Source organism: Trichomonas vaginalis, chromosome IV (genome assembly GCF_026262505.1).
Source record: "Trichomonas vaginalis G3 chromosome IV, whole genome shotgun sequence".
Lineage (NCBI taxonomy): Eukaryota > Parabasalia > Trichomonadida > Trichomonadidae > Trichomonas > Trichomonas vaginalis.
The window spans coordinates 31,817,985-31,842,745 of NC_067206.1; the positions used below are offsets into that span (position 1 = coordinate 31,817,985).

A 24,761-nucleotide genomic window follows, 5' to 3' on the forward strand; every position below is an offset into this window, starting at 1 on the left:
AAAACAACATCTTCAAGTTATTTGTTGCAATTCGGGGATTAATCGAGAATTTTTGCTGTATATTAGTTATAAATTTGTTTTAGTAGATAAATTCATCATGTTCCCGTTTGAGACTCATTTTGTTTTTGCTTTATTGATGAAATTTCAATTTGTTGAGTGAATATCGACAAATTTGTTAAATCTTGTTTTAAGCGCAGCAGCAACATTTAGAGTCTATTAATTATATCTAGACTTTCAGTATTTTGCATTATTTTTATGGTTGAGGTTAGAACAATCGCCTAACTAAGTAACGCATGTATGTAAAATGACTTTTTCGCGAAAACGGTCTTGCAGATTTTTATGAGAGTAAGATATCAATATATACAACAATTGAGGATTAATTTTATTGCAGTGGCTTACGATTTTCATCGTTCAAAGTATCGGGGCAGATTATTAAATTTTAAGCTATACAATTTCCATTGTAGAGCTTTATATTTTGAAAGAATAGAACGATTGGATATATTCTTATTAAGTATAAATGACATCGATTTTAAATTGCATATATGTCAACACTGTTTCTGAAATTAATGTAAATATAAAGTAATAAATTACTATGCATGAAGAAAACTTCAATTTCTCTCCACAATTAAGAGAAGTTTGGAGTTTTATTACTGAGAAAAATCCGCTTGAAGTTGTTCATGAGAATTTTTTTTCTTGCGAAATAACGTATTTTTTGTTGACCTACCTTTCCCTCAACTAGAAAAATAAATACTATATGCTATAACAAATCTATACCCAGCATAAAAAGTTTTACTCCATTACTATCAATCTTCCTGGCAAAGGCAAATGACGTCAAAAAATGCCATTTGATACGATGTTTTTCTTTTTTGTTTTTGTATATATAAATGACCATGATTGGGGAAATTATTTTGAACAAGATGATGACAAATATAAAAGCTCTTGTAACAACATAAATAATGATAATGACGCCTGCAGAATTGACAATAATTTTCCAAATCCCAAAATTTATCTTTATCAGTGCATATTTATGCACATCAGCGATAGAGCAATATCTATTGAAAAACGCGCCATCTTAATGATATGCGAATGCAAATTTGAAAATGTAACAAAAACAACAGACACTGGTGGAACCATTCAATATGCTTTTTTGAGGAATAATGATTTAGATTCATCTATTGTTCTTTTAAGAGTGTGTGCTTCAAATGCTATAACAACTGACACCAAATTTTCAAATTACGGAACAGGTTCATTTGGAGTTTTTTATAACGATGCAACAGATGGAAAAAATATTTTAGAACAATGTAGTATTTTTAATTATCAAAGTAAACGCATGAGAACAATAGAATTTGGAACCACTTCTGAAGTTTCTATATCTAATTTTAATTTAAGTTATTGCCGTGCTAAAGATACTGCAGCTATATATGCATTTCCACCAAGTAGTTTTAAACCAAAACTATTAATAAAATATACTACAATATATTCAAATGAGAATAATGAAAAAGAAAATAGCATTTTTGTAAGTAAATACACTACTAACATTTCTATTTGCAACATAATTAACAATAGTCAAAATCAAAACGCATACTATATTTTTAATTTCATTATTTCAGATGTTACAATTAGCGATTCGATCATTTTCAATAATTTACTTCCTCGAGGTGGAGTTATGTTTTATGATTCAGAACGTACTGATTACGAGCATACAATTATTAATGTCATTCATTGTTTAATTGATCAAACAAACCATACACGGCTTACTTTAAATACAGATAAAATATCTACAAATTCATTTAGCAATTTTTATAACTATGATACAAAAGCATGCTTATTAATTCCTATAGATGAAAATGAAGTAAGGGAAGAAGAAAAAATTCGTCAAATGTGTACATGTGATTTTGACTGGAGAGCATATAAACGATCTGGTAACAGAATTTAACGAAAAAATCAAAAATATATCTCATATTAAGATTGGCGATTGGAATGTTATTTCAAGTTTCGATTTCCAAAAAAATATTCAATATTGGTTTTAAAATTAAATTCAGATGACAAAATAACATATAATTACATAATCAAAAATGCCAAAAAATAAAAATCTGGAATTTTTGATGTCAAAAACACTATTTTTATACTTAATAAATGTAAAAAGAATTATCTTAATCTCTGTAAGTACTACAAAGAGAACACAGAATGTATTTTTAAAATATATAGTAAACTCATATTTTATCATGGTACCCGTTGAGAGCTTTTTTAATTAAGGTACTATTTCGATAGAATTTGAACGGTATTCCTTCAATTTTGAGAAGAACCCTTTCATTTTTTGAATTGGGTACCTTAAATGAAAAAAGAACTTACATTCAATCTTAAAATTGAAAAATTCTAATATCTCACCACATGCAGCATTATTCACTCATTATTACTCAGAAGTTTTTTATTTAATTATAGGACATATCCTTATTTCATTCGCTGAAATAAGTGTTATCATTCCCTAAATAAGGGTAGCTCCCCAAAAAAATTCAATTCCCAGTAATCATTTTTGGAATTTTTTTGGAAGCCATTGATAACCAGTGAAAAAGCACAAAAAATAAACATTAAACAGGAAGAATGAGAGAGTCTTCCGATATAATAAGTTCATCAGCACTTACAACCATCTGATTTTAATTCAAATTTTTGATAGCTGATGTGAAACAGCATTGAAAATTAACATTAATAATCTGAATTGAAGGCCATTCCATATGACTTTTATTCTATACAATAACACTCATTTGTAGTTCATCTTTTTCACTCGGATCGTCTTCATTTTCTTTCCTCTTCTTCAAAATAATAAAAACAACAATTGCAATAACAGCAATAACTAAAATTACACCAATAACTACACCTGCAATCCATTTCTTCGATCCGGATTTTCCTTCTTCTGATTTGTCATCTGTTTGATTATAATCTTCTTCTTTTGGCTTCTCCATCTTTTCAAGTTCTACTTCTGGCCATGTTCTTAAAACATGATCTATTGGAGGATCAATAACTGTGAGAGTTAGTTGACTTAAATGCAAAAACTTGCATCCACCATATTTGTTTGATATAATGAAATGAGTTTCTGGTCTAAGGAATGGATTAATTAACTTGATTTCTCTGTATGTGTTCTCTTTGAAATCAGATGGTTTTCCATAAACTATCGTGTATTCGATTTCAGTATCATGGACGAAACCATAGAAGCCAGCCAAAGATTTATTATTATTGACATTCACACATTTCACATTCATTGAGGCTGTGTAATTACCATCTCTAAGGAAATACCATGGCCATTCATGTGCAGCATAATACAGAATCTGAGGCTCATTAGATTGTGTCAATTTCATACTCATTCCTGTTGGAGATTCGCTATCACTGACACTAGTTCTCCAATTTTGATTAACGTAATTCCACATGAAATCAGGCAAAACAATTTTATCTCCTTTTGCATATCCATATTTAATCTTTGGATCACGAGTGCTTTTAACATTATTTCCTTGGAAAACAGGTGCATCTGGGATTTGATCATAAGGAAGAATGACGAAGTTATGATTAATATTATAATCCTTTGGAGGAGCAATGTATTCACCAACAAAAGAAACTCTTACTTTTTGAGAAGTTCTGTTAACATGAATAACAAATGATTCGAAGTTACTTGGACAATTAATAACAATTCCTTTCTTTGTTACAGGATTACATATTGATATCTTTGTATTCTTGTTTATTGTTGCTCCAACATGATCGAATTCCATGTTATCTTGTAATTCATATGATTTCCAATTTCCATTTCTAACTTTGTAACTAATAAATCTTTCGAAACCTAAATCAAGAGTTATCATAAACAAAGGTCTCATTGTAGGACCAGAATCTTTTCTCTTGTAATTGATATCAACTTTCAAACCATCATTAGTTACAGTGTAAGTTCTTGTTGTTGTTGATTTGACTTCTTCAATCTTGTAAACTGTTATTGTATCAGTTTTAGATTGCAAAACATAGCCTAATGGAACTTGTGAATGAATGTATTTGCATTCCAATATATAGTTAAAGTAAATTCCTTCTTCAGAATTCAGGAATTCAGTATTTCCTTTCTTGAGAGATATAACTTTTCCATAGAAATAAGCTTTTTCTGCCGAAACAGCTGTTATTTGTCCACTCTTAATTGTTTGGGCAACATCACCTTCAACGATACTCTTTAGATCAGCCCTGATGTTGTTTTCCCATTCTCCTTTGAGAGAAAGTGCGCAAACACCCTTTGATGTCTCATTTAATATCTTTTGTCCAGGACATCTTTCAAGGATTGTTTTTGCTGCATAAACAGCTTTCACATTACATCCACTTGTTACTCTTCCATTTATAACTTGTGGCTTCTTTTCTCTTCGCAAGTTCCTTACGTATTGGACATAAAGAGATGATAATTGAGACATTTTCACATTATAAATATATCTTGGATCAATTTCAGCATCATTTTTACTTGCTTTTATTGCCATATCCCATAATCTTTTGATGTGATCAATAAATTCTTCAGGAATGAAATCAGGCATTTCCTTATGATATGTTCTCATTGAATTCTTTGGGAAATCATTGAGCATCAGATCTTTTGTTTCATTAAGAATCTGTTTTACATAAGGAGCAGCACTTGGACCATAATAACCATATAAAAAGTCATCTTCAAGATAATCACTGTTTTGATTTGGATCCCATAATAATTTCATTGTCATGTAACCTCTGTATTCTACCATATCATTGTGGTATCTCTTGAAAACAGGTTCATTGTTTGATAGATTAATATAAGCCCAGTTTGTGTCTTCTGAATACATTCCTCTGAATCCATATTTTGCATATGTTTTGATATTAGGAGCAATAACATGATAATTAGGATGGAAACTCATGATTTGATCAAAGTTAGTTGTGTAATCCCATACATAGAACCTTGAAGCAATTTCTGACCATTCCTTAATATCATTCATGTAATCTTTGTTCAACCATGTATAGTTTCCTTCGAATGGATGTCCGTAATCAATATCAATTGCTGCAAATCTGATGATTACGTTCTTATGAGCTTTGATATTCTTCGGAGCTTTACGAGTATAGTCCCATGCGAATGTTCTGATCAATACCTTTGGATGTGTCTTTTCAAGAGCTGTTGCAATTTTGTTTATGAACTCTAAATTCACTCCTGAAAATCTGTCACCGTATTTCTTCATTTTTTCTTTACAATCGTTACAGTGGCAGTAATCACCAGTATCAAATTGGCTTACATCAATAAGATAAACTTCGCTTTTGTCTAAATCTGCATTGATTTTCTTCATGAAAATTTGGAATGTTAAATCGTTTGATAAACATGGAGCATATTGCGATCTCCTTCCATCTGGTAGTAAAGCAAAGCGTTCTGGGTACTTGGAAACTGGATAATCATTGTCTTGCATGAGAGCTTTGAAAGATTCACCTCCATAGTACTCTGAAGTGGCGCCTCCGTAGTAGTAAGCAAGGCAATTAGCAGTATTCATTCGAGATCTTGCACAATAGTCATAGTTTAGTTCGAAATCTGTTGCAAATATTTCGCGATGAACAAAATGTACTTGTGATTGAATATTTACATTTTCTGGGACTTTAAATGTATCTGATGGTGGGTAAACATACATCCAACTTGAATAATATCTCACTCCGCCGAATTTTTCAAGTAATTCGAAAGCTCCAGCAACGATTCCTCTTCTATTTCCGAGTATAACAAGATTACCATCTACAAATTTTATTTCAAAGAAATCAGACTCTGAATCTACCTGTTTAACGGTGGTTTGTGGTGATAATTTAGTAGGTCCTACCAAAATTAAGTTTTTAGTATCAGTGGTTTCATCAGTAACTATAGTGAGCCTTTCTCCCGTGATTTTTTGAATGCCATCTCTTATTTCAATTGCGGCCTGCTTCCAATATACTCCTTTTTCGGTGGTTGGAGGATTTGCTGGGAACATTATCTTGTATCCTCCTTTGCCTTTTTCTGCTATTATGATATCATTTGAAAATACTCCACAAAAAAGGAAGAAACTTAACATTAATCTGAAGATCTTTTCATAGCAATGGTATTTTCTATTTTTTAGTGAAATATGCATTAATAAGATAAATTGGGATTATATCATTTCAGATCCAAAACTACTCTTCTCTCAAAAATTGATAGAACTTTGAATTGATTTCGCATACGAGTTACAATGATATTCAAATGAAATTGATAATCAACAATAACCTATAATGATGCGAAAATGAAATAGGTTGATATCTTCATTCTAGATGCAAAAAATGGAGAGATTTTAAATTTATTTTCGATAATTGCTCTCAGATCAAAAATGTCATCCGAAAATAATATAAAATTATGTATGAAGTCTAGTTCAATTAAATATTTGACTTCAATTTTCTTTAAAATGATCGATATTTCATTCAATCAATTTAAATGAATTTTGTTTTGAAGCAATAAGTTTTCTAAATATCTAGGCCAAACTAAATAATTCCATAATGAAAAGGCCTGCGGTGGCCAGCCTCCAGACACTAAATCAATGAACACAGCTTCATTTGATATATTGAACATCATTGATACTTACACATGTAAAGCAAAACCACAAATAGTGGTTACAGAAAAAATAGCTAAGTTTTTTCAAACAAACAAAATAATCCAAGGTATACTTTGCTTATGGCAATATAAAAGATGAAATTATAAATTTTTACGCCAACCAAATGACTATGTGAGTTTAATATATCTAGAACCATTTGATGAAAATTTCATGAGATTAAAATATTCAATTTTCATTAAAACATGGAAGAACTATGTTTTTATATACCTATCTAAGTAGGAAGTACTTTTAGTTTTCGTTGGAAGCATCTTATTCGATAAGACGGGATTTTTATTATTTTGAATGAGGAAATTATATTATGGCAAAAGTTTTAGATTATATTAAATATAGCATTCTTGGTGTCTAATTAGTCAAATATTGGCATAATTTTTTTTTTTGAAATAAATATTGCGACCAAATGGAATATCCGATTACAATGACAGAAATTCCTACTAATTTGTTGAAAATAGCAGAGTTTTGTAATAATGTATGGTGTTCATCATTAAAAGAAGATGATATTCAAAATATTTCCAATCTTATTACTGAAATTTCTCAAAATAAACATAAACCACCAATCCTACGAACAGTATTAGAGCGTGCATCAACTATAATAGAGCATCGAAAACCTAATTTCGACAAAATTATTCAAGAAAACCTTAATGATGTTAAACCATTAGAAATAGCACAGAAACCAAAAGAAAATTCCTCAGAACAAATACTCGAAAAGAAAAACAAAGCCATTGAAGCAATAACAGCAAAAGATTTTGAAAAACTAAAGGAAATTGCAGCAGATATCGACTTCCCATTCAAAGTAGAGGATGATGAAAGCAGTTCTATTTTAAAAATTGCTTCTGAAATCGATGACAATCAACAAATAATTTCCTTCATTTCAGATTTCGGAGACAAAGAAAGGGAAAACGCAATTTTATCAGGGAACATCGATGTAATTAAAAGAATCGAAAACGATGGCTACAGCTTTAAGCAATACTTACCTTTCAGTATCGAAGTAAACCAAAACAAAATTTCCGATTACATTTTACAAAAATATCCTCAAAAAATTGACGCGAAACAATGTTTAGAATCTTTTAATATACAAGCATTCTGCTATTGCGTAAACAACAATTTTGTCGACGATAGCATTTTTGAATTGATTTTTGACAGTCACTTTTTCGAATTATCGGATTTTATTTTAGAAAAAACCGACCTAAAAATACCAGTAAATCTATTGATAAAATACATCAAAACAGAAGAAAAAGAAATGATTGATTATATTTTAAACAAAAGAATTGATTTGAATTCTGCCAATGAAGAAAATGAAACTCCTTTAATTGCAGCAATAAAGAAAGATGATGTTGATCTTGTTAATTTATTAATAAGTAAAGGAAGTGATGTAAATCTTGTTGTTAATGATGTTTGTCCTTTTACTGCTTGCGTTGACATGAATTCCATGAAAATGATAAAATTACTTGAAAAGAAAGGTTTAAAAGTTAAAAATTCATTGAAGAAACCAATATTAATTTATGCAATTGAAAAGAATGCAGAAACAATTGTCAATTACTTCCTTTCCAAGAATATGTCTGTTTTTGTTTCAGATCAAAATGGGAGATTTCCTCTTTATTATGCACTCGAAAGTGGAAATATTAAAATTGTCAAAAGTCTATTGGATAAAAAAGCAAATCTGAATCAAGTTGATAAAAGTGGTACAAATGGTTTATTTGTTGCAAAGGATTTCGATATCTTCAGTTTATTAATTGAAAAAGGAGCAGATGTCAATGCATTGAACAAAGAAAAAATGCCTATTTTGATTCATTCAATTCAAAACTTGCAAGGCAAATTTTCAATTTTGCTAATCAACAAAAATGCTGATTTTGAGAAACAATTTCGTAATAAAACAGCAATTGTTCATGCAATTGAACAAAAACAAAGAGATGTTGTTAAACTATTACTTGAAAAAGAATGCAAATTACCCGAAAGAATATTCACAAATGCATTAGAATCATTAGATTATGAAATCATTAAACTTGTTGTTGAAAAAGGTGTAAAAACAGATTATCAACAAAAGAAACTACCTATTTTATATGGTATTGAATCACAATCTCTCGAATTATGCAAATTCTTAGTTGAAAGAGGATTTGAAATCAATGGAACATTCAGTAAGAAACCAGTTTCATTTTTTGCATTTAATTCAAAGAATCCAGAAATCACGAAATATTTGGTAAGCAAAGGTTTAGATTTGAATTCTTATTTCGAACCACAAAACATATATTTAATACATTATATCATCACAAAATGCAACAGTAAAATTGGTTTGGCATTAGAAAAATACATTGATCTTTCAGTAGTTGATGGAAATGGAAAATCTCCACTTATTTTGGCGATTGATAACAAATTGAGTAGAGAAATCATTGAGAAACTTATCAACAAAAATCATGACTTAGTTAATATGAATGATAAAGAGGGAAAATATCCACTTTATTACGCACTTAAATACATCAATTCTGATGTCATTAAACTTCTATTAGAAAATGGTGTAAATCCAAATACAACACAATATGATAATCAAGATATCATCTTCTATTTGATAAAGAAGAATGTATCAGTTGAATTAATCAAGTTATTCATTGATCATGGTCTTGAATTTCATCAAAGTGATAAAAATGGAAAGAAAGCATTACATCATGCAATCAAAATTAAGAACAAAGATATCATTGGATTTCTTGTTGACAATGGTTGTTTCAATGATTTCGGTGTGAAATATGAAGAGAAAATAGCAAGTCTTTTCCAGATTCCTGATTCACATGATGAAGGACTTTCAATCTTTTTCGATTATATTGTTCAAAACCATATTGAAACTTCATTTTTCAAGAATGACTTATTTAATTTTGCATTTAAATCGAAAAATCTTAGATTTCTAAAGATTTTAGCTGAAAAATTCGAAGCAATTGAAGCTTCACTCAAAAAGGAATTAATTAAATATGTTGAAACAACAACGAAATATGATGAAACATATATTGAATTATTAGAATTTATGTTAGAGCATATTGAAAACAAAGGTATTCGTGATGAATCTGGAAAACCAATTTTATTGATTGCTATTGAAAAATCAATTCCAATAAAGTTGTTTGAATTCTTGATAAAGAAAGGAGTTTCGATGGATGATCATTTTAATTTATATCCAATTATATTCCATGCAATCAAAATGAACAAAGAAGAATATTATAAATTAATGATTACAAACAAATGCAAATTGGAAAGAAACCAAAGTAATTATCTCAAGATAACTCCAGATAAAAATGAACCAATGAATGCTGCATATATTTATGCAATTGAAACAAAAGATACAGATCTGCTATCATTCCTTAAAAGTTACAATTTCAAGATTGATACTTATCAGATCATTTATGATTCAATAACATATGATTTTAGTGATGAAGTCAAATATTTGAATAAATTCAATTATCCGCCAGAAAACTTCATTGAATTGTTCAGATATGCAATATATATGAAAAATATTACAATCATTGATTACTTTCTAGATGTTTCGATTAACAAATACCACCTAAGTGTTTATTCATTCTTTGCTGAAGCAATGAGGATAAAAGACAAAGATCTTGTTTATAAACTGTACCAAGCGAGAAAGAAAATTTTCGAATCCAAACAGCAAAAAAGTCTAGAAAATAAAACGATTTTCCGCAATGAAGATGAAAAACCTTTCATGTTTTATGTTTATGAATTCATGACAAAGAAGTTTGCTACATTCTTTAAGAATTTAGGTATAGATTTCAATGCTGTTGATAAATTAGGTAGAAATTGTTTGATGTATGCAATTGATAAATCAGCTGATTCAGAAATCATTAAAAAACTTGTTAAATATGGAATAGATGTCAATATAAAGGCCAAAAATGGTAAAACACCTCTTATGTTTGCAATTTCCAACTCAATGAAAGCTGTGAAAGAACTTGCTGATGAAAATGATATTACAAGAAAAACAAATATTATCAATAAGAATTTCGAAATCATGAAAATTTTGATTGAAAATGGTGCAGATATCAATTACAAATACTTTCCAACACCAAAGAAACAAGTTGATGGAAAATATGGTAAAAAGCCTAATCAAAGGCAGAAAGAAACTGAAAAGAAAGAACAAGTAATTGAGAATTTTAGAACTCCAATTTTTTATGCATTGAGAATTGGAAGAGTTGATATTGTTTCTTATTTCATTGAAAAAGGAGCGAACTTAACAATTCAGTCCGGTTATGGAAATTTGTTGGTTTTAAACGCTCTCGAGTCAGCGAAGTACAAACTCAAAGAAGAATCAATTCTCGAGATTGTTAAACTATTGTTTGAAAAAGGAGCAATGGATAAAAAATCAAACAAGAGCATAACAAATCTTATGGGAAAATGCAGAGATTTAGGATTTAATGAAATTGAAGACTTTTTGGTTACAATGAGACCAAAAATGCGCAAAAAAACGAATAAGCAAAATTCCACAAATAATAAGTTTTTTGCACCACAGCGGAAACCCAATAAAACAACATATAATGATGAAAGAAAAAAGGAGCTTCCGCATAAATCTACAAAGCCTAAAAATGAAGAGATAATAATTATGGATGATGTCCCTTTTATATACGAATTTTCGGACGATGATGGAGATGAAATGTATGGTGATGAATGTTTTTGAGAATAATCTCCAAAATGCTAAAATATTAAGTTATGATAAGGGAATTTCCCATTTTGTATTTTTGAAGTAAATGTTTACAATCATTCACATTCATAAAAATATGATATAATTTACATCCACTACATGTTATATCTTAAGTAATATGACATTCAATAGTGCCATTCTTCATTTTTCTTTCATTTGGGCATGTTATATAGCGTAGTCATATGATATTATTTTCATGGAGACGAATTAACACAATTTAGACATAAATTATAATTTGCTCCTTGAAGTTGTTTAACAGCGCATTGTAACTTTCATTTTTGTTATATATACTTTTCCATTTTAATATGAAACTAATAGTGAAGATTTAGGTAGAATTTTTTGATTTGTCGATGAATGCAATTCGATATTCATCAATTCTTCATTTGAAATTTCTATAATTGTCAATTTTATTCAAAAGTAAATGATTCCAAAAAATTAGAACTGTTAACTTATTGGAATATTTTTTGAGCATGACATCATTTTAATTGAAATTGTTTTTCAATTGATTCTCCATCGTTCACAATTGAAATCAAAGTCCATTTTTTAAAAAATTCCAATAATTATAAAATTTTTGATGAAATATGGTAGGAGATGTTGTGTAAGATATATTTATGAAAAATTATCGAAAATAAATTGTGGAATGTTTATGGCACTTTTCGGAATATTCCACAATAAAGACCAATAATATTCCATTTATTCAAGAAATTCCACTATTTTCACTGAACACACTCATAGAATATATATCTTATAGTGTTATTTTTTACAAAACACACAAATTCTAATTAATCATTGTTTAAAAACTTAGCAGAAATAGAAAAACATCAAAATTAGGATCAAAATGTCGATAGTTCAGCATAATTCATCAACAAGTAGGCCTTTCCACAGATATAATGAAATTATTGATTCGGAATTGACAGGACAAATTCAACAATTGACAATTAAATACCAATTATTGTAGGAATTAATGATAAATAATCAAATCGATGTTTCACATTTCACACAATTTTCGAGTCATAAAGGAAATATTTTTTTGACAACCATCACAAAAAATTTCAATGGAACAAGAACCAATTGAATCTAATAGATTTTATTTGGTTCTGAAATTAAGGTCGTCATAAAATACAATTTACTGCTATCGACAGGCAAATCCCACAGTATCATCGTAATTTATATTTTTGAGCTGTTACGATTAATAGCGTCGATCGTTCAAATTTGAATCAATTTGAATATGGAAAATTTTATTTGAATTATTTTAATATATTTTCCACGGCCAAAATCATGAATGTTATTTACTTCGTTCGTAGAATACTGTAAAGATAGCTACAAATCAATCTAAAACAATTTAGGAAAAAAATTATAAGACACAATTTTAAATCTTAACGGAAAAGAAAGATAACATCGGGTGCTGCAATCATATTTTACCATTTGTTGATTATAAGAACAGTATTACAAGCAAATATGTTTCGAAATTTCTTCTTTTATAATTTTCTCATAAGAAGTAAAAATTAACGTATATTTGCAGTGCGTAGGCATGCATCGAGCCTACTCACAACAAAAACTTTTTATTCGTTCTCTGGCCGACAAAGAGCTAGAGAACCGCATCCACATTAACTTATGCTGAAGTTATCTGGATTTCCTTCCTCATTTGGGAGAAATTCAGAAAACTTCAGCATAAACAAATTACAGACATATTCTCTCGCTCTTTGTGGGACAAGTACCACAACTACATTACACTAGGGCAGAGTTCTTCCGAGGCCTCTCATCAAATGAGAGACTTCGGAAAAACTCTGCTCTATTCGAGTAAAAGTACATTCTCTGACACATAAATTGTCAGAGACTATAAGTACACTACATTAGGACAGAGTTCTTCCGAAGCCTCTCATCAAATGAGAGACTTCGGAAAAACTCTGTCCTATTCGATTAATTACAGAATCCTAGGCCTTTTGGGAACTAGGAAAGAGTAGTAAGAGTACTTTAAGGCAATGCTCATTACGAAGTCTCTCATCGAATGAGAGATTTCGTAATGAACATTGCCCATTTCGAGTGAACTTACATCCCTGACCCTCAAGGGTTCAGGGAGTAGTACTGTAGTCCATGAGAGCAATAACATATAAGTAATATCGCCAGAAGCACAACAATTACGCAGCCTAGCTACGCTATCTTAGCAGCTAGGCTGCATAGATATTGTGCTTCTGGCTTGCAGAAACCTCATGGAAGACCCATTGGAGATCTCCAGCCGAAATCACTTGCTGATGTGGATGGAGCAGCACTATGATTGGCCAGATCAAAGGCTGCGTAGCATCCCAGCAAGTAGATAGTCGGCGGCGACACCAGCTGTGGTCCACCATGAGATTATGACACTTTTGCGATTTGGCGCCAAACTTTTTTTTGGTATTGCCATTTTACAAATGTAAACTTTGTAAAGTTAAAATGTCATTTTTCCTAAAATGTACCGCACTCCCTTAAAAATATAAAAATTGGTTATCGTATTGGTATTAATTGATGGGTCAAAGTCCTCTTGCATTTTATTTATAAATGATTTTGACAATTGTTTGGCTAATTGTTGGATCAATTCAAAATTGAGAAAAAAATGATCTGTGTAAATACAATATCCTGCATATGTTTCGAATTTGATATTTTTGCAGAAGAAATACTAAATCACAAAGGTTTATTCATATTTATCGATGTCGTCGATTCATTCTCTGGAAACAATTGTTAATTTGTTGATCCAAGTTCAGAGAACTTAAATTTAATAAATAATGAAGTTTTTTATATCATAATTGTTGAAAACATGATAAATCATTCCAAAAAGATGTCATCTGATTCTCCAACTTACATCATTTATAGATATATGAAAAATAACATAAACTAATATATGATATTCTCAAAGAAGTTTACTTTGGCAAATTTATCTTTGATCCAAGCATTATTAGACGGTAATAGTTGGTCATTTATCTGCTAGTTATTAATAATTATTCGAAATAATGCTTTCCAAAATATGATTTTTTGAGCTTAGTAAAGTTCAAAGTCAAATACTCACTTCTTCTTTATCCTCATCCAGGTAGAGTAGCTGGCTGGCATTAAAAAACAAAAAAAAATTAAATGATGAAAAATTGATATTTATATATAAAATAATAAGAGTTATAGAGTATTATACTTTGTTCTTTGCAATGTGGCCAATGATGCTCACATCGTCTTCATCGCTTCCGAATTGGTCGGAAAGATCGTCAACGTATGGATTTCCGTCAATTGTTCCGATTAATTCAATCTTGTTGAGGGCGATGCATGGAGGTTCTCCTGGGCAGGCTTCATCTTGAATTAATCTGACGTATTTCGCTGTATGAGCCTCACTGAACTTGTAGACCTTCTCTTTTCCGATTTTCATATCGTAGTCCTTTTCAACCTTATGAACTGTCTTCCAGGTGATGTTGTCGTTCGAAATCTGCAAACTCCAGCTGTAAAGGCAGCAGAAGCAGCAGTAATAAGTTTCGTCAATGCAGCAGCATTCTGTAACATCTTTGTCACCACAGCATCCTGCTTTAAGGAAGTAGCCGTTGATATGCATTTTTGAGTTTTTAATACTGAAAGTAATCCATGGAAGATCCTTAGAATGGCGTCCACAATTGGAGCACCAATCATATTTCTTTTCAACTTGGTCGAATGCGTATTCTGGTTTAGTCAATTGAATTGTTCCGTTTATCCTTTGTGAAGCAGAGCCACTGGTTGAATACTCGACCATGCCATATTTATAGCTTTGGCGAAGGATTGAGTTTGATTCGGTTAAAATGTCTTCGCAGAGCAAAAACAAGTTCATCATGAAATGAAAATTTACGAAATCGAAAAACTGACAGTCACTTTTGTGGTAATCATACTCCAAACTTCAATTTCATATTTGGTATATTTCTTTCAACCTCTAGTCACCTTTGGAAACACGCATCGGAATGGCATACCAAATTACATTATTTGCTTGGATTAAAGCATAAGCTCGTTTTTTTTATTTTATCACTTCAAATTCTAATAAGTTGAGAGATTTGAGATGATTACATTGGTAAAATAAGATAATCGTTAATGTGTATATAAGCTTTATTTAATATGTAATCCTCCGAGAAATCAAACTAATGATGGGAAGGATTCAAATAAAGTCATTTCTTGAAAACTACAATTATAAAGAAAGTGTTTTAGAAAAACGCTAATTAAATGCATTAATGGTATTAAACTATATAATTATAATGAAATAAAAGTGTAACAGCTATACAATATGGCGTATATGGATTTATAATAACCTCTTCCTGTCTAATCATATAATAACTTTATACCATAGAATGTCAGAAAGTGGTAAGGATAATAATTATTGATTTGAAAAAAATTATACAAATAGTTTAATATAAATATATCAAAATAAAATAAATAATAACAAAAAATAATCTAAAAGATTCACTCCATTCCTTCATTCTTCATTTTGCGTTTCTTGCAATAAACAACTAAAATTGCGATGAGGATTCCAACCAATGCCAAGAACAAAACAATTGAAATCACCAACAAAACTATTTCATAAATTGACCATCCAGAGATAAATCTGTATCTCAGTTGGTCAGGAATATATTTGTTGCATTTCTCAACTTTCGCATCTGCACCGAAAATTTTTGGACTTCCGTAATTATCTTTAACATAAAAGTTCTGTGCCAAATCATTGTCCAATTCATTGCTTTGCACGTAATCTCCATCATAGCAGATTGTGTACATATAAGTATTTCCATAGAATGAATCTTTGTTTATAATTTTGACACTTTTTGGTATCAAAATCACTGGAGAACCATTTCCTGCATCGAAAACTTTGTTTCCATTTACGAAAACAGGTTCAATATAAGGATTGATTGAATAAGAACCTAATGTTGTAACAGTATCAGGTATCTCGTAAACCCTTGGTAATTCTCCAAATGTTGTTATCAATGTGGAACTTGATTTATCTATCAAAGCTTGTCCTTCAATTCTATACAAAGGATGTTCTTTAGATATGAATTTCAAATTGATATTTCTGCAATTTACAAATGCACATGGTGAAATATCAACTGTTGTATTCGGAATCATCAACGTTTTAATCGATGAGCCATAGAACAACCCAATATATTTGCCATCTTTGTCAAGACCAGGAAGTGAAGTGATTCCAGCCCCTAAAACCACTTTTTTCAATTTTTGACAATTTTTGAAACATAAATTTCCGATTTCTATTGTTGAATCCGGAACATCGAAGTTCTTTATAGCAGTCTCTTGGAAAGCTGACTGTCCAATAACAACAATTGTCTCAGATAACTCTATTTTACTCAATTCAGTACATCCCATGAAACAAAAATCAGAAATGTGACAAAATTGAGTAAAATTAATTTTGTTCAATTTCGAACAATTACAGAAACAACCTTCACCACACATTCTACATGATTCTGGGAAATCTATTGTTTTCAGTTCAGAGCAATTGGCGAAACAATATGATCCAATTGATAAAATATCTGCAGATATTTCAACTTCTTTCAGATTTTTGCAATTAGAAAACATATTTGATGATAAATTGATGTCAAAAATAAAATCATACATTGTATCAGGATTGAAATCAGGTGTAGAAGTTGTTTCATAAACAAACTTTTCTAATGATAAACAGCCATTAAATGAAAAATCAGAAAAAGCAACATAATTAGAAATTGTCACTTTTTGTAAATTTCTTGCATTAATAAACGCATTTGGTCTTATATTTATAACCGTTGAAGGTATTTGTAATTCTAAGTTTTCTGTTTGATCAAAGAAATAATAAAGTATAGTTTTTTGCGTGTTAAACAACATATTATTATAAGTTGTCAAATTTGTATTTTCTATTATTTCAATTGTTGACAATTTTGTACAATTTGTAAATCTAAACGCTTCAAAATAAGTCCATGTTGGTCCAAGAATTATTTTTTCGAGGTTCGTGCAATTTAAGAACGGCATACCATAGAAATAGGGCTGATCAAGCATTTTCACGACCTTTATTCCCGAGTTTCTAAATGAATCTTGATAAAGAGCTGCTTTTGGAGGAATTTCCATGAATTTAATCGGTCCAGCATTCAAAAATGAATATGGTCGGATAATTGTCAAATTTGCGAAATATACTTCTTCTAATGATGTACAATACGAGAAACAATTATTTATAATGAAAGTTACTTGAGAACAATTAACTCTCTTAAGACTGGTGCACGCCATGAACAGATACTGTTGCAAACTCGATACTTCTACATTGACTTCTTCAATGGACGAACAACCAAGGAATAAACCGTTGAAAATGTTGTAATTCGGAGGAATTTCGGTAATTTTTAGGGATTTACAGTATTGGAACGCGTTATTACCCAAAATTACCATGGCCCTGACCTTTGGCCACTCGGAAACAACAAGGCTGACGCAATATTCAAAACTTGATTTTTCAATTTGGACAACTTTTGAAAGATTTATGGACGTTAGGTTTCCGCACATGCTAAAACTATATTGTCTGACACGTGTAAGGTTTTCACAAATAAATTTTTTCAATGATATGCACCCGGCTGCAAAATAAATAGGAACAATGGGATTGCCGAGTTCTATGGACTCTAGGTTCATGCATTCTGACAATAAATAGTCGCCAAGGATGTAATTTGAAGGGATTGAGATAAATCTGATTCTTTGACAACGATAAAAGCAATATTTACCTAATAAACATGACGTAATATTCGGATTAAAGACAATTTTCGTAATACTCGATTGAGAAAAGGCATAATTACCTATTCTGACGATTTTATCTGTTAATTCTAATGTAGGAAGGCCTGTGCCTTGAAAAGCATATTGGCCTATAGTAGTAATAGATTGTAATTCAAAATATGTTAAGTTTATGCATGAATCAAAAGCTCCATCGTTCACAATTTGAACGTTAGCTCCAATTGTGACAGATTCGAGAGAGAAGCAGTAAGCTGCAAAGTATTTACCGATTTCAAACAACGAATCACCAATAACTATTGATCTCAGGGCAGAATTGGCAAAAATATAATCTGACACTGAAGAAAGTCTTAATAAATGTACTTTTTGCAATTTAAAGCATCTGTAGAATGCATTTGCATCGATAACTTCTACATTTTCGAGATTTATTTCGGTAATACTTGAATTCATGAAACAATTTTTGCCAATTGATACGACACCATCATGTATTTCGACTTTCTTAATGTTTGAAGACCCCAGAAATAGATTATCTGGTAAACTCGTAATAAATTTTGCATCGAAAATAAAAGTATAAACATTTTTGAAGTAGTTATAGGTACTTATTTTGGTTAAATCATAACCTTCCAATGCTAATGTATCAATATTTTTGATGGCAATGAGATAACTCATTTTGCTTTCGTCATCTAAGTCTTCTTGAAGGGTTATTGTAAGTTTTGTGCCATCAATGGAAGGTTCACGTGCTAAATATAGCGGCCTATTTAATAAAGCTGCAAATATGTAGCTTCTGAACAACACCGCGAAAACAATTAAATTTGGATTGAAAATTTATCAAAAAATTTGGATTATTAAATTATTCATATATTTATTCATTCATTGATTTTTCAATTTATTGCTTTTTTATAAAAGTGACAAATTACAAAAACAATTCGACCTCTCTGACTCAGCTTTATTACGAGACATTATCTAATATAAACTTAATTTCTTCCTCATTTTGCACCTTAGTGGCTTCCATATGATAAGTCTCTTTAACAAAATTTATAAAATTTAGATTTTTTAAACTGAGCAAACAAAATCGGATAATAAGTATTTTTCTTCTCTTAGCACATGAAGACAATCTTGTAGGCAAGGAAACTAGTCAAATTTTCGGCAATTATAATTATTTCATTTTTTTAAGAAAAAACAATAGCTCCTTGATATGAGTTATATTTTTGAAACATATCAGCAGAAACACAGCAATGAAGATCTTAAAAATATTTTTAATGTTACTTCTTCTTCAATATATGATTATCCTATTACATGTAATGATTTACGACTTGCTTCTCCTTATTGTTTAATATATAAAGATCCTGATTGTATGTGGCATTCTAAGCCAAATGAATATGGCTGGTTAATATTTGATTTCCCTGAAAAAATAACAATAACTGGATATAGAATATTTCCAACCGATTGCTGCAGATTAAAGAATCATTTACTTAAAGGAAGTAATAATGGAGTTGAATGGACAGAAATTGTCCATATTACATCAAATACTCCTGATGATAACCTTGGACATTGGGTTGTCTATAACACTATGGTATCTTCATATAAGATGTATAAAATAGAAGAAGAACAAAGTGAACTAGGAACTTCAGAAGAATCGTTATGCACCCCATACAGATATTTTGGTCTTCTCAAAGTCGATTTTTTTACAGTAAAATATTCTGAGCTGATTGGAAACAACATATTGAAAGAAATGAAATCCTGTTTGATTATATCTCGGCTTAAAATTTCTATTCTATTCATTTTGATTTCAAACATTTCTTTCACAAAATAAAAAAAAGTGTATTTACACCCATGTAATTTTAATTCAAATTTCTGACAGATTGGGTAATACGGACGTAAGTCCACCCTTAAGGAGCATGTTACACCTCTTTTTTTTACCATTTTGTGCCAGTATTCCCTTTTATGAAAGAGTGTCAGAAAATTGAAAAGCTATCATTATAAAATACATAATTTCACATTTAATTCTGAAAGCACTTGATGATGTGCAAATATTTCATACGAATTTTGGGCTGAATTTGGAGGGGAAAAAATTATTGAATTTGAGAAATCAGTATTGTATTTGTAATCTTAAGTAAAATTGTTACGATATTCTTTTAGAAAAGTTCTAAATAAAGTCATTATTAATTTACATAGAGTTCCATTTAAATGGAATAAAAAATGCAAAAGTATCATAAAATTGAAAAGAATACAAAAGTGTCATATTTAGAATATATGTTTTCAGAAAATACCCAAGCTTGTATCAAACAATGTAAGATTTTAGTATCTTTAATAATAGCCAATCATTTTTAAACAATTTCTCCTTTCATTTTGAGAATTTACACGGATTTTGAAATTTAATGAGTTATATTTTTGAAACATATCAACAAAACTATTCAAACCTTGAACTTAGAGATATTTTCAATGTTACATCATCTCCTTTGTATAATGGCCCCACTCCATCATGCGATGGGTACAAAATTCCTGGTTCTCCATATTGCCTGATTTATAATAATCCTGATTGTATGTGGCATTCAAAGTTAAATGAGTATGGTTGGCTGATTTTTGGAATGAATTCGAAATCAATGACGATAACAGGGTATAGAATTTATTCTACTTCTTCTATTTGTTGTACTTTGAAGAGACATTATTTGAAAGGAAGTAATGATGGAATAAATTGGGAAGAGATTGTTCATATTACTACTAATACTCCTGCTGACTATCTCCAAAAATGGGCGACATATAATGTGAGGGAATCTACATATCGAATGTTCAAGATCGAAGAAGAGCAGAATGATCTAGGAACAAGTTGTGATCCTGGTGAAAAATATTTTGGTTTGCAAAAAGTTGATTTTTATGTCACCAAAATATCTGATATTAACAAAATCAATGATAACAAGTGTTTGTTAAAATGTTCGTTTTCCTGCTCTCATATTAATATATTTTGTCTTATATTAATGATTTCATCCATTTCTTTTTCAGATTTCTAAGAGATAGAAAGAAGATAAAATTAAAAAAAAATCCAAAGCCATTTTGTTCGTTCGGTTTATAAATCTGGATAGATATTCAATAAATGAGATGAAACTAAACCTTGAAGTTCACTCTCGTATTTATTCTTATATGAATTTTTAATTTCACAACATTTTGATGTTGAAATTTTTATTGCAACTTCAATTTCTGAATTTTGTCACTTTTTAAAATGTTTTTGTTTTTCTTGAATTCAATTGCCGATTGCGAAAATGGAATATTCCAAAAAGTATTTAATGATAAAATAATTTTAATAGATGTCGGTGGTTCCTCAAAACAAGACATTAATGGCTCAATGCAAATGACAAAGCCTGAATATGCAATATATCCCTGGAACAAGCGATACGACTGGTGTTCCAATTGTGGCCGAAATTATGATGAGCATCCATATATCAGGTTCTCATTGAAAAATAAGAAGTTTAAATTCAATAGTTATTTTGTTCGTTGTGGCTGTTGTTATCATCACAAATGTTGTTGTGAAGATGAAAATATCGGCTGTTTCTACTGTTGCCTATATTCATGGTCATTGCGAATATCAGATGATAATAAAACGTGGACAGAAGTTCATCGAATGAAAGACGAAGAAATGCGTCGATGCAACGAGAAGACATACAAACTCGATAAAACGTACAGTGCTAAATATGTTGAAGTCATCCAGAACGAAGCATGTCCGGGTGATCCTCCATGCATTGCTCTTAACCGATTTGAACTTTATGGCGATGTCATTGATGACAACGGTGTTTCCGATGATTTTGTTTCATACCACGACGATGACGACGATGTCAGTATCATTGGCCATATCTCCAAAAACGGCAATGTCAAACTCGTATAAAAATTCTTACAAAATTTCACAAACAAATTCATATTTATTTAAAATTTTTGTTTTACCCTTACAATATAATAAAAAGTTTAAACTTATGTTTCTGGAAGTAACATAAACAAAGTTATGATGGTTTGAAATCGAAATAAATTATAGTTAATCACACAAGAATGTGGAATAGTAGGGAAAACTTTACCTCTGGCAGCCCATAATCGAATTCTATCAGTAATTACCTCGATTTGTAATTCTTCGTTGAATGATGCAGGATATCCCATTTCTACGTATCTATTACCTTCTACACAAATCATTGCAACAGCATATTGCCAATGGCTAATCCCTGGAAGGCCATCTAATAAGGATCTATTAAGATTTAATTGGCTTAATACGAGACCTCCCCAACCTTCCATTGGTAACTCGGTCACATATCTTTCAAAACCTAAGGCTTCCATTACATTAAGTTTCTCTTTTTCAACGGTTGGAGAATTTCGTTGACGCCAAGAGTTAATTTTATTAAGATTTGGATAATCAAGAATGAAATATCGATATTTGTCTTTCATTAGATATTTTGTTGAGTTTAGATCATATAATATGGAATATTTGCCGTTTTCGTTGATGTTAAGTGCATCTTTTTTACTACTAAAGCATTTGCTGGTAGATGAATAGTTATGTTCAAACACAAGTTCATACCAACTATGATTGTAGTATGTGTATGACTTACCATCATAATAGTATTCTCTAAATCTCATTCAAAATCATATGATGTAAATGTAAATTTAATAATAAATCTCATCTTAAAATGGCAATATCGTGGAGAAACAGCATCGAAGAAAGTATTCGAGATATTGTGACGCTTTATTTTGACATTTTCAAGCTCAGAAACAAATGTTTTGTTTGAAATTGTTTAAAGTCACTTTTTGACACAAAATGATTTTCTATTTGTTTACATCCGCAAATAGCGAAAATGGAATATTCCAAAAAGTATTTAAGGGTCCATTGTAAGGCCAAATAAGGCCTATCGTCATCCCAAAAATATTGCTCAAGATGGTGTTTTTTTTTTAAAAACTTAAAAAACACAAAAAAATTAACTTTACTCTTTTGAGATCCTTATCAGATGTGCAACAATTTGATGCAGTATCGCAATTCAAATCCGATTTTTTAATGTAGATGTACTCTAACATTCTTGAAAAAATGCAAAATGATATTAATTAAGCTTTTCATTTCTGTATCATACACGAAACAAAATCATTTATTATACTAAAATTTATCAAAGTTTGAATAATGAAAAAAATAATATCTAAATTTTTACATTGAGTCGGCTATTGATATGGTCAATATTAAATCGTTTAAAAATGGGCATTGGCCAGAATAATACCCACTAAAATATACTTTTTTTTAAATGTTATCAATTTGTTATGGTATATCTTTATGATAATGAATAAAATGCTTATCTTTCATAAGTAAATACATAATTTATGCTGAAACACAAAAAATAACACGAAAATTTTTTGCCAACATTTCAAAACTAAGGATAATGTTTTGAATATATAAACAATAATACTTTGTCTGGAGAATTAAATTTGTGCTATCCAATTGTCAATTCTTTGAATTTGTTATAAAATGCACGATATTCCGACATTAGCCTCTTTAAATATAAACTACATGCATCACAATATTAGTATGTAATGGCATTAAAGCGAATTTCCTAATTTCTTCTCAATTTAATTCCTAGAAAAACTTAGGAATTAATGATTGGAAATAGGTCAAAAAATTCCTAATATAAAATTCATACTTATAATCAAATCAAAATTCGAAAATATCTATTTTTCAAAACACGCATCCAGAAGCAAAAAAAATAGGAAAAAATCATGTTCTTATAAAACTCGCTGATTTTGCAATTTTTATGTGATTTGAAGTGATAGAATATATTATCATCTTATTAAAACATATACTTCATTGTTACATTCACAAAATATTAATCAGAACACTAGGAAAAGTGGATTTTCGAAAAAAGACGATAACGATTATTTGCAAATCGCCTCTCAATTTTGAGAGACTTTCAATTTTTACAGTGGACCCTTAATGATAAAATAGTTCTCATTGACGTTAGTGGTTCCTCAAAACAAGACATTAATGGCTCAATGCAAATGACGAAACCAGAATATGCTATATATCCATGGAACAAGCGATACGACTGGTGTTCCAATTGTGGCCGAAATTATGATGAGCATCCATATATCAGATTTTCTCTGAAAAACAAAAGATTCAATTTTAACAGTTATTTCGTTCGATGTGGTTGCTGTTATGCACTTTGTTGTTGCGAAGATGATGATTTGAGATGCTTCCATTGTTGCTTGTATTCGTGGTCTCTTATGATATCAGATGATAATAAAACGTGGACAGAAGTTCATCGAATGAAAGACGAAGATATGCGTCGATGCAACGAGAAGACATACAAACTTGACAAAACGTACAGTGCTAAATATGTTGAAGTCATCCAGAACGAAGCATGTCCGGGTGATCCTCCATGCATTGCTCTTAACCGATTTGAACTTTATGGCGATGTCATTGATGACAACGGTGTTTCCGATGATTTTGTTTCATACCACGACGATGACGACGATGTCAGTATCATTGGCCATATCTCCAAAAACGGCAATGTCAAACTCGTATAAAAATTCTTACAAAATTTCACAAGCAAACGACTTTTGAATTTAATTAGTCATTTTATATGATTTCATTTTTATTCTTTTTATTATTAATACATATGATTTTCTCTTTATTTTTATATTGTTTTAAACATCCTCATATACACGATCTTCATTAATATTTTGTATCTATTTATTTTGATTTGCGCGATATGGATACAAATTGAACA

General features: G+C 30.2%; 7 protein-coding genes across 7 annotated transcripts, besides 3 other annotated features; 3 read left to right on the forward strand and 4 right to left on the reverse strand.

Moving 5' to 3' along the window:
- Positions 1–2,634: 2,634 nt before the first annotated feature.
- Positions 2,635–2,733: a mobile genetic element.
- Positions 2,734–2,744: 11 nt separating this feature from the next.
- On the reverse strand, positions 2,745–6,056 carry TVAGG3_0204210 (coagulation factor 5/8 C-terminal domain-containing protein family; the record flags this gene model as incomplete). The annotated part of the gene is made up of 1 exon (XM_001315408.1): positions 2,745–6,056. One exon carries the CDS (start codon positions 6,054–6,056, stop codon positions 2,745–2,747), a length of 3,312 nt encoding a protein of 1,103 aa, XP_001315443.1.
- A 956-nt stretch (positions 6,057–7,012) lies between these two features.
- Positions 7,013–11,452, forward strand: TVAGG3_0204220 (ankyrin repeat-containing family; the record flags this gene model as incomplete). Its single annotated transcript, XM_001315409.1, has 1 exon — positions 7,024–11,286. One exon carries the CDS (start codon positions 7,024–7,026, stop codon positions 11,284–11,286), a length of 4,263 nt encoding a protein of 1,420 aa, XP_001315444.1.
- A 1,341-nt stretch (positions 11,453–12,793) lies between these two features.
- Positions 12,794–13,529: a mobile genetic element.
- An 884-nt stretch (positions 13,530–14,413) lies between these two features.
- TVAGG3_0204240 (uncharacterized protein) lies at positions 14,414–15,200 on the reverse strand (the record flags this gene model as incomplete). Its single annotated transcript, XM_001315410.2, has 1 exon — positions 14,462–15,127. The coding sequence occupies one exon, from the start codon at positions 15,125–15,127 to the stop codon at positions 14,462–14,464; it is 666 nt and encodes a 221-aa protein (XP_001315445.1).
- A 496-nt stretch (positions 15,201–15,696) lies between these two features.
- On the reverse strand, positions 15,697–18,828 carry TVAGG3_0204250 (antigen BSP-related family; the record flags this gene model as incomplete). The annotated part of the gene is made up of 1 exon (XM_001315411.1): positions 15,745–18,471. One exon carries the CDS (start codon positions 18,469–18,471, stop codon positions 15,745–15,747), a length of 2,727 nt encoding a protein of 908 aa, XP_001315446.1.
- A 2,410-nt stretch (positions 18,829–21,238) lies between these two features.
- TVAGG3_0204260 (uncharacterized protein) lies at positions 21,239–21,898 on the forward strand (the record flags this gene model as incomplete). Its single annotated transcript, XM_001315412.1, has 1 exon — positions 21,239–21,898. One exon carries the CDS (start codon positions 21,239–21,241, stop codon positions 21,896–21,898), a length of 660 nt encoding a protein of 219 aa, XP_001315447.1.
- A 30-nt stretch (positions 21,899–21,928) lies between these two features.
- On the reverse strand, positions 21,929–22,632 carry TVAGG3_0204270 (uncharacterized protein; the record flags this gene model as incomplete). The annotated part of the gene is made up of 1 exon (XM_001315413.2): positions 21,982–22,632. The coding sequence occupies one exon, from the start codon at positions 22,630–22,632 to the stop codon at positions 21,982–21,984; it is 651 nt and encodes a 216-aa protein (XP_001315448.1).
- Positions 22,633–22,873: 241 nt separating this feature from the next.
- Positions 22,874–23,962: a mobile genetic element.
- Positions 23,963–24,030: 68 nt separating this feature from the next.
- TVAGG3_0204290 (galactose-binding domain-like family) lies at positions 24,031–24,578 on the forward strand (the record flags this gene model as incomplete). The annotated part of the gene is made up of 1 exon (XM_001315414.1): positions 24,031–24,558. The coding sequence occupies one exon, from the start codon at positions 24,031–24,033 to the stop codon at positions 24,556–24,558; it is 528 nt and encodes a 175-aa protein (XP_001315449.1).
- Positions 24,579–24,761: the final 183 nt, after the last annotated feature.